At 36.1% G+C, this 15,828-nt stretch overlaps 1 protein-coding gene across 1 annotated transcript in view; it reads left to right on the top strand.

Annotated features, from left to right (window-relative positions):
- LOC113233519 (ryanodine receptor) overlaps positions 1-15,828 on the top strand; it is a 275,950-nt gene that overhangs the window by 236,841 nt on the left and 23,281 nt on the right. Inside the window, exons 83-93 of the mRNA XM_026468642.1 lie at positions 1,310-1,489; positions 2,071-2,191; positions 4,770-4,880; positions 5,853-5,980; positions 6,695-6,825; positions 7,938-8,098; positions 9,059-9,260; positions 10,784-10,945; positions 12,906-13,062; positions 13,815-14,017; positions 14,720-14,923. Of these exons, the coding sequence (XP_026324427.1) occupies positions 1,310-1,489; positions 2,071-2,191; positions 4,770-4,880; positions 5,853-5,980; positions 6,695-6,825; positions 7,938-8,098; positions 9,059-9,260; positions 10,784-10,945; positions 12,906-13,062; positions 13,815-14,017; positions 14,720-14,923 (1,760 nt within the window). The remainder of the gene's footprint in view (positions 1-1,309; positions 1,490-2,070; positions 2,192-4,769; positions 4,881-5,852; positions 5,981-6,694; positions 6,826-7,937; positions 8,099-9,058; positions 9,261-10,783; positions 10,946-12,905; positions 13,063-13,814; positions 14,018-14,719; positions 14,924-15,828) is intronic.

Here is a 15,828-nt window from a genome sequence, read left to right as displayed (position 1 = left end):
ACTTTGAAATGCACTTCTTCAGTTTTGTTGTCGACTTCTTACAGTTCATATAAAAAAACTTTTATTATGATTACATGCAGAAAACCATGGATACGTTTATGGTATGTATAAGACGTACTTTCTCTAAAATACATATCTTTGTAGGCTTTGTTTTTGTATCTGACCAATGCTGTCATTTAAAAATATTATATGTCAAACATGCAAGATATGTACGTTAAAAAGTAAATTTGAAATATCATCCTTGGCATAAAAATATTAAATTTGCTATCGCGAATTTTATATGGATTCCTTAAGAATAATTTATTATGTATTATTAATATAGTCAGACTGTGAAACTAAAAAAAACTTATTTATTTTAGTGAATATCACGTTTTTACTACGACGATGTTCATACTTATGTTTTTAGTGAAAATACTCCACAAGTTTGTCATAATTATTGATACACCGAAAAAATTTTTCTTTGTGTTGTTCGATCTGACTGGACTCTAACCAGCGCCTGTTGCCACACCAGGGCCACCGCTATTTGAAACCCCTGCGAGCCTAAAAAATCATATTTCAATGCGATTGAAAAGTAAACCAGAGACTACGTCCTGAATTGCGCTGTCTGTCAATTACTGCAAAAACAAAAAACTTCTTGAGTCTTATTTTTTAACCGACTTCAAAAAAGGGGAAAAGATTTTCAATTCGACTGTATTTTTCTTTTGTGTATGTGTATTACTCATTTGATGTTTTTTTTTTTGTTGGAAAGGGCGTACCTAAGTATTGATTCCATTTAAATTTGAAGAAAATATTCCACCCCTAAGAATGGGATGAATCCAGTTTTGCGCACTTTCCTGAAACCCATTTCAATAAAACTTGGCAAATAAATGTAATTCCACAAACTTTTGAGGTCGGTTTTTTTTAATAAAATGTTAATAATTTATCTTTGAACATACTTGTTATGTGTGGACATTAAATTAAAAAGTAGTGAGACGTAAATACTTATCGCCTTCAAATTAGATGCTTGTAGAAGAGCTCTAGTTGCACTTATGTGACGCTGCAGCTGCAATTCTAAATATTGTGTGAAAATTAATAGTGGCGCGGTGTAGTGCCACTGTGGCGCCCCTGCTGCGCTTCTATAAGCGTCTAATCTGAAGGCCGCTTAAATCTTTGTAGTCTATTTGAATTACCTATGTATTAATGAACTGAACTTATAAATTCACCCGTAATCAATGTCAAAATTGTAACATATGCCATAGAATGTTGCCAAAATCGCTGCCCACCACCAATTTATTTACCAAATTTTGAATTATATGTACCTTTTTTGTAGGAACAAGAAATGGAAAAACAAAAGCTTCTGTTCCACCAAGCCCGTCTTGCCAACCGGGGAGTAGCAGAAATGGTGCTTCTACACATATCTGCGTCGAAAGGTGTACCTAGCGAAATGGTCATGAAAACACTAGAATTGGGCATATCCATTCTACGTGGCGGCAACATCGACATACAGATGGTAAGATTTAAACTCTCCAATACTTGGTACTTGGTACTTGGTGCAACGGGCTGGTATCCGCAACTCGACGACAAGGCGCCTATTTTGCGTGTAATGCAGTATTTTGTAGTTTAATTTCCTACATGATTTCAATCCGTTTTGTTTTTGTCTTTTTTCAAGCCAACAACTATTTGTATCCATCCCTTTTTTTAATTAAATTAAAGCATAGCCCGTAAATAAATTAAAAGCAAAAAACACATTGAAGTGTTTACAAAGCTGGTATATTTATGTATAGACTTTTCTATGGTGGTGAAATTACAGGCACATAGGACTTATCAACTTATGTCTCAGGTTGACGGGCGCAGTGGCAGTGACCCTAAGGTCTTTGCGATTTAAAGCTCTGAGTGGCACTGCAACTGTTATGGATAGAAGTGTAGCTTACCATCAAACGCACGATTTGTTCGTCCCGTCACTTGATATAATTTTAAAAAATTGACAGCTGTTGTCAAAATTAAATATCTCTCGAAACGCTGTCTGTTATCGGAAATTTTAATAATCTTTATTTTCGTTACATTGGAAACTAATGACAATTTATTGTACAGGGCATGTTGAACCACTTAAAGGACAAAAAAGACGTTGGTTTCTTCACTTCGATCGCTGGTCTCATGAACTCCTGCTCTGTACTAGATTTGGATGCATTTGAAAGGAATACTAAGGCTGAAGGTATGTACAGATTGATTGTACACTGAAATCAATTTATTTTAATGTCAATTCAAAGAAAGGAAGAAAGCATGTTAATAATATATTATTATTTGGTCTTTATTTATTTGTTTGTTTTATTATATCTTTAATTAATATCTGTTTTATTGATTTTTGTCATCCAAGTACTCAGAAACTGTTGACGTTTAGCATAAACTTCATGTTCTACTATAGTTTTAAACCTCGTAAATGGCAAAATGTAAATATCATGCGGTGTCTTAATCGAGGCATATACATTGATCCTTAAATGAATTTGTGACTTTGTGAAGATGACTGTCAACAACAGACAGCTTAGTTTTATTCCTTGTATTAATGTTATTTCGTAACATGAATTAAATTTTTTATTGAATGTCAGTATGAACACTTAGAAAAAATTCCTTCGATCCGGTCGGATTCGAACCGACGTCTCCTAGCAAACCGTGCCAGACGCTATGCCAACTAAGCGACGGAATTAACCCCACGAATTTTTTTATGTACTTATTGTCGGATCATTGTATTTGGTTTTCAACGACTTTTTAGCCGTAGCGCCATCTATGAGAAATCTATGAAACAAATTACTTTTTCGTAAATTAAAAGAAAGAAAGAAAATACAATTATTTGTTTACCACAATGACACTACAAAAGACAAAAAAAAAAAAGAGAAAACGGAACAAAACAGAACTAAAACAAACCACGATCAAAACATTCAACGTAAAACATAAATAAATAATTACGAAACAAAAACACAAACAAACACTGAACTGTGACACTAGTGTAAGATTTTTTTTTTTCATTTCTTTTTGAAATACACCGGGGCCAGATTGTAAATTACCCTAACCGCACGCTTTTGTGGTATAAAGATTTTAAGGGTTCTGAAAGTTCTTCGACATATTATATTTTCCTTCATCGTTAGCGAGAAATATTGCTAATAAGCCGTGGTAACCTAATGGTTCGACCTGAAGCACAGGCCGTGTGTTCGAATCCGGCGCACCTCTGAGTTTTTATTTTACATATTTTTACTTTTTTTTATGAGTATACTGTACCACTGCTGAGCAAAGGCTTTCCTCCTCTCTCTCCACACCTCTCTGTTTTGTGCCACTGAGGTCCAGTCGTTTAGGTGCGCGTCTAGCTCGTCTCTCTATCGACGCTTTGGCTTGCCGCATGGTCGTTTTCTATCTTTGGGGATCCATTCTGCGGTGACCTTCGCACACGACTCGTCCGACATGCGACAGACGTGACCCGCCCAGTCCCATTTTAGTTTACTGGCTTGTGGGCCCACCTCTACGATTCGTGTTTTGGAGCGCAGATCACTGTTCCTAATTCGGTCTGACAATTTGAGTCCCAGCATCCCGGGATGGATTTTTTCAGTTACAAGATTTAATTTGTTTACCACGAGTTTTTCGATGAATGAAAACATCGTGATGAAACCAGGCCCCGTACTCTCGTTCTTTGTCCGACATCTGACCGAAACAATTACTGTCAAATAAAAATAAAGTAATACTCGATCAAATTAAACAACGCATGATGCGAATTAAGCTTCATACTTAACATGGTCTACAAGACTCGTAAAACACTTAACGCTTAATATTATAACTGCTTTTCGAGTCTCCTTGTAAAGCTGGCTTTTTTATTTGTACCCCTTTTCACTAGAGCCGCGGAAATGTTTCGGACGGATGTCGGAGAACAAAAGTAGACCCCTACACGTCGAAGACGGTTCACAACCCTCGGAAAGCGTATGAAATCCTCAACCCGCATTGGGCCAGCGTAGCGGATTATGGGCTAAACCCTCACCTGAGAGTACACCCGTGCCAGCAGTGGAACATAAAAAATAAGATTTTTTTTGAAAGAGAGAGAGAGATTTCCTTTTGCGTTTTACACTTATTCGTTCCGGAATTTTAAAGAAAAATATTCCGCCATCGGAACGAAAAAAGGCACAATTAACATTTTTATCAAAATTGACTTATACATACATATATACGTATTCGGGACAAAAAAATAGAAATCTTAATTATTTTGTAGAAATCTATCTCAATAATTTGTTGGGTGTACGGTAAGTAAACTCAATGGCCCAACTGACATCAATAATCAGTTTTCTATTATAAAAAGTCATATTTGACGTTTATTAAGTTAAAGTCACTAGTATCAAAGAATTTTACTAGTAATGTACAGAACTGTAGTCTTGTTAGTTGATAAATAAATAAGACAATAGAGGCACTAAATACTATAATTGTGCCCTTTGTTCTAGTTATACATGCCGTACTCTTTTTTCTACTAAGTTAAAAAGGAAATGAAGGTCTTTTATTTATGGTTAATTAAAATAAAATGAAAATTTCTGTATAAAACGACTCTTTGACTATTTGTTTTTTAAACCAAGAATTTTTTTGTCTCCAAATTTTTATGTTTAAAATTGAGTTTGATTGATTGCTACTAAATATTCGCAGAATATACCTAATTTTTAAATTAAAGTCATTGATTCACAATTGAGAAGCAACCGTCGCATCACTGAGTTAGTAACGCTCATTAGTAATTTCAATAAATACTGATTGGTAATTATTTGCTGCAGGACTCGGCGTAGGTCTAGAAGGAGCTGCGGGCGAGAAGAATATGCACGACGCAGAATTTACGTGTGCCCTTTTCCGCTTCATACAACTGACTTGTGAAGGCCACAACTTAGGTCAGTTTTTTATTTTTAACTGCCTCCGTGGCCGAACGGTTACCATACCGGACTGCCACGCAGAGGTTCCAGGTTCGATTCCCGGGCCTGGCGAAATATTTGTATAACCCACATTTATTTCTCGTGAGTTTGGGTGTAATTTGTGGTTGTCTATGTGTGTGTCCATGGCACCCGCGACACAGGGTTTCCCTAGTCTAGGTCTAAGTCTAGGCTATGTTGAGTGTGTGCGTTATTATATTATATTATTATTATATTATGCATGTAATGTACATCTATGTTCCCAGTCCCTTAAGTCGAAAATTGCATTTCGTTACCTGAAAGTTACATTTTTGATGCAAAAGTTACATTTTAAAAGTTCGTTTTTTAAATTAAAAATTCTAACTGTCAAAGGATATACCTTTAAATCCTAAAAATAAAAAGTAATATTGACTTCATTTTGTTTGCATGGTGCAAACAGGTGGCTCTAAGTTATTTTTTTGCCTAATGTGGTTGCGTTCGTTAACTATTTAGGATTTACAATAACAAATATAGTTGAATTTAAAAAATTACGAAAATTGCCCTCGAAAGTTATGAAAATTGCCGTAAAAACAAAAGTTATATCATATTGACGCGAGAAGGTCAAAAGTTATGAAACATGTAATAAATGTAACCATCTAGTAACACTGGTCTGCACCATAACTGATTTAGAAAGCCATGCATTCTAGCAAACAGGAAACTTTTCAGTTTAGGTTAACTTTCGGTCGACTGAAAGGTCCGGAACTCCACCCTTATACTTAACTGTGGCGCCACTGCAGGGCTTATAGCTATAATTTGAAGGTACCTTAAGGGCACGGGCTAAATATTGTATGAAAATTAGTAGTGACGCCACGATGCGCTCTAAGAGTGCCAAGATTATAAAATGTGGTCGTTAACTTGAGTAAATAAAGAAATAAAATAAAAAATGGTAATGTTATAATTAAAAATATTATTTAGAATGGCAGAACTACCTCAGAACTCAGGCGGGTAACACGACAACTGTGAACGTGGTCATCTGCACTGTGGACTACCTGCTTCGACTCCAGGAATCCATTATGGACTTCTACTGGCATTATTCTAGCAAGGTAATGATTGCAAACGAAGTAAGCTCAATTTATATTGCTACAAAACTAATTTTTATAACCGTACCATATTGAATTTATGTCAAGCAATTTACTCGCTGTCGAAATGAAACGCTACATTTATATTTATTTCTGTTGTAAAACCTATTAAACATTAACACAAATGATCGACGAAAATATCTTTAAATCGCGTTAAATGGACCGCTCTAGAACCTTGTTAAACTGTCTTTTTAACCGACTCCAATAAAAGGAGGAGGTTCTCAATTCGACTTTTTTTGTGTGTATGTTCCGCAATTACTCCGTCATTTGTCAACCGATTTCGAAGATTATTTTTATGTTGGAAAATGGATACCTCAATAGTGGTCCCATTCAAATTTGTAGAAAATATTCTATCTCTAAGGGTGGGAAATTAGGGGATGAATCCGCTTTATTGGTTTCAGCCACTTTTCGTCAGCTGATTTCAATAAAACTTAATATGCAGTCTGATTCTTAAACTTAATATATGAGTGTTAGTCTGACGTCATAATTAAGAATGCTGCGTTTCCCTGTTACTGGGATATATACATAAAGATAGATACTAAATTTTATATTGTATTGAATAGTGTTTAATATTTTCTGTTGGGATACCAAATAAATAAATAAATAAATATGTATATCCACAAACTTCTGAGGTCGGTTTTTTTTATTATCTTTATATCAAATAATTTTTTTGCGTAGGAACTCATCGACCCAGCAGGCAAAGCAAACTTCTTCAAGGCCATCGGAGTGGCATCCCAGGTGTTCAATACCCTCACTGAGGTCATTCAGGGTCCTTGTACACAGAATCAACAAGCTCTGGCGCATTCCAGGTAACCATAAGGCTTTGTATGATATTATAATATAACCAGCCCCCGTAGCATGGCTATTCATTATAGTCACGACGCGCGCGATAAAATTGAAATAAGCGCGCCCTATTGGCTATCTAAACTAGATCAGTGGGGTGATTTCACGTAATCAAACCGTTACGATATCGTAGCGATTTAGTCGTTGAACTACTTTTTCGTATTCACGTGTGACAGTGAACGTCAACGAGTCCAATTTTAAAGTCGTTCGATCCAAATGTCGTTAAATAAATAAAATAATTAAAAATAAAAATATTTCATTTTCAGACACCATAGGTCCATAGTTTGTTAGGAAGCAACCTTATACTACATTAGTAACAAATGACTGTATGGTGAATTTATGGTGTATTGTATATGAAATGTACATTAAACTTTTAAAATAGTTAAAGCTTATTCTGGTATATGAATCGAAATTAAATCGACTCTAAACGCCAAGTCAATTCTGCTAAAATTATGAGAGTTCTTTAAATAGACTTTCGACGACTAAATGTCAAATTTCACAATCCAAGATGTCGTTCATTAGTCTATACGTTTCGATTCTACTCATATCAACGTTCGTTCAAGTGATACGTGACCCATTTTGGATATGATTTCGATTGAACGACTACGTAACTTCAACGATATTTTGATAGCTTGAACTTACGTCAATCGCACTACTGGTTGAGACAGCCAATAGCACGCGCTTATTTCAATATTATCGCGCGCGTCGCGACTATCATGCGTAGCCATACTACCGGAGCCATACTATAAGGATTTTTTAAACGAATTGTATGTGTGTGAGGTGGCAGTACTTTCCTGAACGAACTCTTTCACAAGGAGTTACTAACACTAGAGTTACAGGAAATTTTTTGGACAATCAACACTAGGTACCTTCTACCTATTTCTTCCGCATATCAGTATTACCATGTTCTGTATTCAAGGATAGAGAAAAACCAGCGGTATCAGGACACTTAAATTTCAAAATGCCAAGGGTAACCACGCATTTGCGACAAATGTTAAAATTGGCGGCGGTCAAGTTTCATCAGGTCGATCGTTTGTTCGTCATTTTGATTTTACATTGTTCCCATTATTTATTTCAGATTGTGGGACGCGGTTGGCGGTTTCCTCTTCTTATTTTCGCACATGCAAGACAAGTTGTCGAAACATTCTTCTCAAGTCGATTTGCTGAAGGAGCTACTCAACCTTCAAAAGGACATGATTACTATGATGCTTTCTATGCTTGAAGGAAACGTTGTTAATGGTGAGACTTTAGTTCATCAATCTTTGAGTGTTGTCATACGAACAGCATCTCAACTGCATTGAAATTGCAAGCATTGAAATTGCACGCATTGCAATTTCAATGCAGTAGTAAAAAGTAGTGAAGAGTTGTAGTGTGGTAAGAGGACCTGCCTAATTATGAAATTACATTGCATATGTAATTTAACAATAACAACAAATCCATTTAAGTTTCATTACTGGTAGTTTACAAAGGTTTTTTTTTAAATATGTTATTCAAACTATTGGACACGAAACAGTACCAATGGCGAACATACTGCCATTAGGCATTCTCTACTAATCAACCGGAACGCTGATGAACAGGCGGTGCATAAGATGACAAACCAAAATTACAATTGACATTTATGACTATATACAATAAATACATAATCAATTGAAAACTTGCTTATTCGACTATAACTTATAAGTATTATATTACTATATCGAGATCTATGTACGTTTATAATCAAGTCAGCGAGCAGTTTGGAATTGTAATGCAGTTGTGCAACCCGTGTGCAGTTCACGTGCAGTCGCTATATACTTGTGGTGACTGCATCCAAATTGTAAGCCAGATCTAGACTATAAACTGGGTGGTATTACCGGTTTTAGTTAAGGATATTATTTATGTCACCTCAGAGTCACGCAACTAGTCAAGTAAGTAATACTTAGCGTGAATAATACCTCCCTCTCAAATCGCGTATTTATTGTTATTGATCTATAGTATTTGTTCTATATTTTTAAAGTGTGACTACGTATGACTTAGGTAGTTTATTTAGAAGAAACGTTTTGTAATTGTAAGCAAATATAATTATTCAGAGATTTCAGAAGGAGGTGTTATTCACTCTGTATTATGTACCTCTTCTGATCTCTAATTATTAGTTAAGTCGGCTTGGGATAGAATTTTAAGAGAATTTAACTGATCCAACGCTTTTTGTTTCTCCCAAAGGTACAATCGGTAAACAGATGGTAGACACGCTGGTAGAGTCAGCATCCAACGTGGAATTAATCCTGAAATATTTCGACATGTTCCTGAAACTGAAAGACCTGACGTCCAGCCCGAGTTTTCAGGAGATTGACGCAAACAGCGACGGCTGGGTCACCCCGAAAGACTTTAGAGATAAAATGGAACAACAGAAAAGTTATACTCCGTAAGTTTGTTACTAACAAACCTTATTTACCTTATATTTTATGTACTTATAATACTTATGTAACTATTGGTATCTTTTTTTTATTTACGTGCTACGTTTATTATTTTTCTCCCTCCTTTTTTCTTGCACTGTGTTGCCCGCTTATGACCTTTGTTCTCACTGCCTTAGGTTGGCTAGAATGTCTTTTAGAAATAAGTCCACCTTTGCTCACCTTTTCTATAATTAGTTTTTGTGATGTATTTTTTTGGTACTATAAAGAATATATCGACTGAAATGAATATAACACGTGACTTTAGCATTTCTCAGTGTAGGGGCCAATATATATATACATATAATATATAGGGGCGCTATAGTATTGACGCCTAATTGTTTAAATTGATAGATGATAAAAGTATAAAGTTTATTAATAAAGAAATGAAGATACAAGCCTCGTTGAGGATGTGTATCTCTTACGTTGTTGTTACGTTAAGACATATGAATGTTCGTTAAACACTCAAGATGCCTAGATGAAGTGAATGCTCGTTTGACACTAAAATTACTTGCGTACGTATGTGCCCATGTAATGTATGTAAGCCACGGACAGTAGGGCACAAAGTAGAGCGCAAGGTAAGCGGAAGAAAAATGTGCGGTTGTAAACCGTACACTCAGTTTTATTCGGCAAAGCTCATTACTCACATAGAGTGTTATAAAATACTAGATATCGGTTAGATGATCACTCTTTCAGTAAATTCAGAACTTTAAAACGCTCCGCTGTAAACTTGGCAATTTCGACATTCGATACTTTACGTAGGAGGGATCGATATATTAGACGACCTTGGTGGCCTAACTATTTACATTGTGGACGCTGGATGTGAAGGTCCCGGGTTCGATTCCCGGTAGGACCAATCTGGGAAATGAACTTTTCTAAATTGATCCTGGTCTGGGTGTTCTGGGAAGTGCCCCAGAGTGAATGGCGTTGCTGTTATACTCGTGACACAAGGAATTCCCTAGTTTGAGTCTGTGGTCTTCTGGCACATATGTCTGATACATTTAATAACTATGACTCTCTAACTTTCTGTAAAAAAGAGGTGTGACAATTTGTTTTATAATATTTTTGTAGATAGACCATATCAAGTTTGACAATTTTGTACCGTTCTTCACGTAAGCAACATGGAGTTGAATTACAATTTTTAGTGTCATACTCTTGATCCTGTACACGTCGCAGTCGAATTTTATAATACGTTGCCTTATAAAGCTCCTAGTCAGCTAGTCACTTTACAAAACTACATCTAATTGTGTCAAGTTGAATCTGACAAAGGATAACATTATATATTATAATATTTATATTATTATAATTGCTCTGTGGGCACTAGGTGAGGAAATCCCAGATTTGATTCCCGGTAAGATCATTTTGGGAAATGACCTGGTTCTGGTCTAGATATTCTGAACAGTGCCTTGAAATGGATCTGTTGCTCTGGTACTCATGGGGATCTGGCAAAATTATATTATTTTAAAATTTTCCTGTAATTCTTTCATGTTTCCAGGGAAGAAATAGAGTTTCTTCTTGCGTGCTGTGAAACAAACCACGACGGCAAACTTGACTACATCGGATTCTGCGATCGCTTCCACGAACCAGCCAAAGAAATTGGTTTCAACTTGGCCGTGTTACTTACCAATCTGTCTGAACATATGCCCAACGAACCTAGGTAAGTGCCTCTTTGTAATTAAGTATTTTAACCATTAACAGTGTCAAAAAATTCAAAATGGCGGATTCAAAATGACTGTAAATTTTTACACCAATGTATCCTTGTCGCTCTTTATTCTACTCGAGCATCGAGAGATTTGTATGGCGGCCATCGTGTTTCTTTGAATTTCGAACATTTTTCAATTTCGTTCAAATTATTTTTTTTTATTGACCAAAATAAAGGAAAAAATACTTATTTACTAATTACAAGCTTCGCTCAAAATAGCCCTTTCGGCTTTAATCGCGGTGAAGGAGTTCAGTCTATTTAAGTAAAGATAATATATAATAGAGCAAAAATCTTAAGAAACTAACTTAATTACTTCTAGACAGGTACAAAAACATGCTTACTTACTTACACGTGTATATAAATGGCATATAATAACAATTAAGCAATTTACAAAACAAAGTTTATATCTTCAGTTTTCAAAAAATGTTTTTTAATGTATGATTTATAGTGTTTGTTGGTTGATAATTACATATAAATTCCTCACTCATTTTGTTCATTAATGCTAGTAACAAATATTTCCAATTTCTTTTTCCATAACAGTTATTGAATTTAGGTAGTATGAATTTCTTTCGATGAATTATTTTTCTTAATGTAGCGTGACGAGAGTACTTGTACCCATCGAATATATAACTAGAAATAGAGACGAAATAAGGGCCATCCATCCCTGGCAACTCATCAGGCAAATGGGCCTTATATCACTTTTAAATATCAACTCTTGTTTGAATCACTATCACTATCACTGAAATCTGAAATAGTACAGCGCCACCAACTGACCTGTGTAAACGTCTTCGTATATTCCAAAAAATTCTGTATTCATTGTAATAAAGATAATATCTCTAACTATGTGGGGCTTTTCCATTCGGTGGTATCAGCAAAACATCTAATTACAAAACAAACGGAATCACATTTCATCGGTTATTAAATATTAAGCATGTAATTTTTCAATTTTTGTCCATTATAGCAAAGCTCAAGTTAAACAGGTCGATTTGAAGTGAAACAATTGACGACAGCCGTCAATTGTTTCGAATTCGGGCTGGCCAACCGGAGTGCAGTTGTCACCGTAATGATATGGCAGAATAGTTTTCAAACAAATTAAATGACATTTCGTCTCTATTTCTGGCTATATACTCGACGCTTGTACCTCATAAAAATGCAGAAACATCCCCTTTGAGTGTTTTAGTTTATGCTGTAGGAGGTAAAAAAATGACTGCTCCCGTTTTTGCCAACACTAAAAATATCACATATTGGATGTGAAACTATTTTTTCGAATTTAAATCGCGTATATTATCAAACAAACCAACGTTTCGGGCAATTTACAGGTCCCATTGTCACGGATAACTGGAGCTGTAAAGTGCCTGATACGTTGGTTTGTTTGAAAAAAAAAACAAATATACGCAATTTAGATCCGAAAAACGAAATAGTTTTAATGTCCAAAACCAAAGGTTAAAGGCGCGATTTTAATATTTTGCATACGAATATCCTCCCAGAGTTTACACGCAAGTGTTATCTTTTAACACTATATAGATTGTCGTTGTAGCCCAGTCGATATTTCGAATCTGGCAGCACATTGATTGAAAATGCAATATAAAATCAAAACATCATGCAATTCCCTCGCACACTCTCCATGATACAAACTACTTCCATGGCCGAACGGTTACCATACCGGACTACCACGCAAAGGTCCCAGGTTCGATTCCCGGGCCAGGAGAAATATTTGTATGGCTTACTAGTAATTTATTTCTCTCGTGAGTTTTGGTGTAATTTGTGGTTGACTATGTGTATGTCCATGGCACTCGTGACACACTGGGTTTCCCTAGTGCGGGACTATGTTGAGTGTGTGCGTTATTATTATATATCCTGTAGAATAACGATAAGCAGGCTTTACAGGGGTGTTCACGATTCTGCATTTTTACAGGTTGGCTCGTTTCCTGGAGACCGCAGGATCGGTTCTGAATTACTTCGAACCGTTCCTTGGTCGCATCGAGATCATGGGAGGCTCGAAACGTATTGAAAGAGTATACTTTGAGATTAAGGAGTCCAATATAGAGCAATGGGAGAAGCCGCAGATTAAGGTTTGTTCATCACTCTTATTCTCTTTCATATGACAATTCAATAGCCAAATCGAAACGAATGGTCCCGGGTTCGATTCTCGGAATACCAATTAAACGAACTTTTCTAAATTGGTTCTTGTCTAAAGTTCTGGGTAGTACACCCTCCTTTTACATGAGACCAATGCTCAGTAGTGAGACATTTGCAACAGAATATAGAACAGAGTTCATAAGTCAATTTGGAACCAAATAGCATTTCTTTAGAAAGAAACCCGTATCCGGTAGTTTTTTTATGATACTGAGTAACGGAATGAACAAGTCGTGCGTCTGGTGCGAAGCGACACGCCAGTCCATAACAGTTGCAGTGAATTAAATTCCCTTTTCCTTCACTCCCATCAAAATTCTCAATGCGAGAGGTGCCCATAAATCATCCATCACCCTCGCGTCATTTATTATTAAATTATGTAGATATATAGGCCCTTTGGGGTGAGTATTGTGTTTAGTCGGATTCAGAGTGATCTAGAGAGTGTTTTATATAATTGTATTTTTTTATATTATTTTATTTGTTACAGTCTTTTCATTTCCTCTTTTTAAAATTCTTCTTTTTTTTCTTGTGCATTCTCTTTCATTTCACTGAGGCTAGGCTACAGGCATTTCGTTTACCACCAGAGGCACCACTTACTCATCCCGTTACTTGATGTCATGAAAAAGACCCGTGCCCATCAGTGGGACTCATTGACAATATTCACGTATTTGTAATTCCATATTTTGAACAGGAATCGAAACGCGCGTTCTTCTACAGCATAGTAACAGAAGGTGGTGACAAAGAGAAACTTGAAGCTTTCGTTAATTTCTGCGAAGACGCCATCTTTGAGATGACTCACGCATCAGGACTAATGGCCGCTTCGGAAGACGCTGCGACTGGACAGAAAAACAGGGATCCCACTTATACGTATTTGGGTGACGATGATGAGGAAAGGTATATAACTGCTATACATACACACATACACAGTGCACTGATTCGATCTGTAGCTCAGTTGGTAAGAGCCCCGGTGTGGCAACAGAGTTGGTTTGAATCCTGTCAAATTAAAGGCATTTTTCTTTGTTACTTAATAATATCGTAGTGTATTTAGAAATGTTTTTATTTTGGTTTTTTTGCCTTTTATTTTTAATTATTCCGGTTTTTCAGAGGGAGGTATTATCTACACTATAACTTTTAGTAAAGGTTCACTCAGCCTATATCAGTCTCTAATTATTACACAGCTGTGTTCAGAATGCGTTAAATTTTATATCATCATTTGTCAAAACAATCATGTGATAACATTGGATTGGTATACAATTAACCGGCTTTGAGCGTCAAATACGCTTTAGTTTTTTTAATCGATATTTCTGATGAGTTAGTTGTTTTTGAGATTTTCAACTGACTTCACAAATTCGACTGTATTTTTTTGTGTATGTTGCGCAATTACTCTGACATTTCGTGAACCGATTTCGATTATTTTTCTTTTGTTTAGAAAAGGGTACCTCAGCAGTGGTGCCATACAAATATGAAGAAAATATTCCACCTCTCAAAGTTAAGCAGGCATATGAAGTAGTTCATGTTTGTCCGAATCGACCTCATGTACTGCAATTGTAAATAGGAATGACTTCTTTATTAAACTTGTTTTTAACTTCGTTTCAGACAAGATAAGAACCCATTCCGTCGAGGATTCCAAGCGGTAAAAGACGGTATCGCCACAGCATTTTCGTCCCTATCCCCCGCCAATATAAAGACTAAAATCGCAGATCTACAACAGATGCCACCTGCTGAATTAGCTGTAGGATTCTTCAAAATGTTCTTCTATATGTTTTATTATATGGGATACGGCGTGCTCGTCATCGTTAGGTAAGTTTTTCTCAGTTACGATGGGAACGACCTTAATTGCCTTCCCTTAAGGTGGAAATACATGTAACGCGTTAATGGCAAATACAATCAACAATATTTCCCATAAAACATCTGTATGTAAAGACAATCTTCTAATTCTATATAATATTTATCATCAGAGCGAGCAATTTTGCTAATAATTATTATTCTCTGAGTTTGATTCCTTTAGGCCTAAGTACACGTGCCTGTAGCCTGTTGTGCCAGTCTTATAATATGTCAGCTACAGACACACTTTCTACAAGAATAGGCATGCTAGTAAACCAACATCTGCCAGTGACTGGCATACCTTTTACGTCGATGAGTATACTAGTAACGTTATGGGTGCCAGCTACTACCATACTTTTTATATGAATAGGCATGCTAGTAAACTTACATCTTTCAGTTACTGGCACACCTTTTACGTCAATGATATGCTACTAATCTTGTATGTACTTGCTACTAGTATAACTTTTACATGAATAGGCATGCTAGTAACCTTACATCAGCCTACTACTGGCATAGTTTTTACAGGTAAATAATTATATGCAGTCATTTTACATCTGCCTGCTATTGGCATGTCTTTTTCGAGTGTACTTATGCCAGCTACCGTTTTTCTGCCTCCTATTGGTATACCATACACGTGTGTACACATGCTAGTAACCTTACATGAGCCTATTTCTGGCATTGCTTTTACGAATATGTAATATGTTAGTAATCTTACATCTGCCTGCTTTTGGTATATCTTTTACAAGTGTACATATGGCAATAACCTTACATCTGACTGCTACTGGCATGCCAGATACATATATAGATATATACATACATGCTAGTACATTGACATTGTCATCTACATGGCTACGGGCATACAGGTGTGCCAGCTACAGGCT

This window comes from Hyposmocoma kahamanoa, unplaced genomic scaffold (assembly GCF_003589595.1).
Source record: "Hyposmocoma kahamanoa isolate Upper Pololo Valley unplaced genomic scaffold, ASM358959v1 79, whole genome shotgun sequence".
In the NCBI taxonomy this organism is placed as follows: domain Eukaryota; kingdom Metazoa; phylum Arthropoda; class Insecta; order Lepidoptera; family Cosmopterigidae; genus Hyposmocoma; species Hyposmocoma kahamanoa.
Note: the sequence above shows the minus strand (reverse complement) of the source record. Positions and strands in the feature narration are given on the sequence as shown.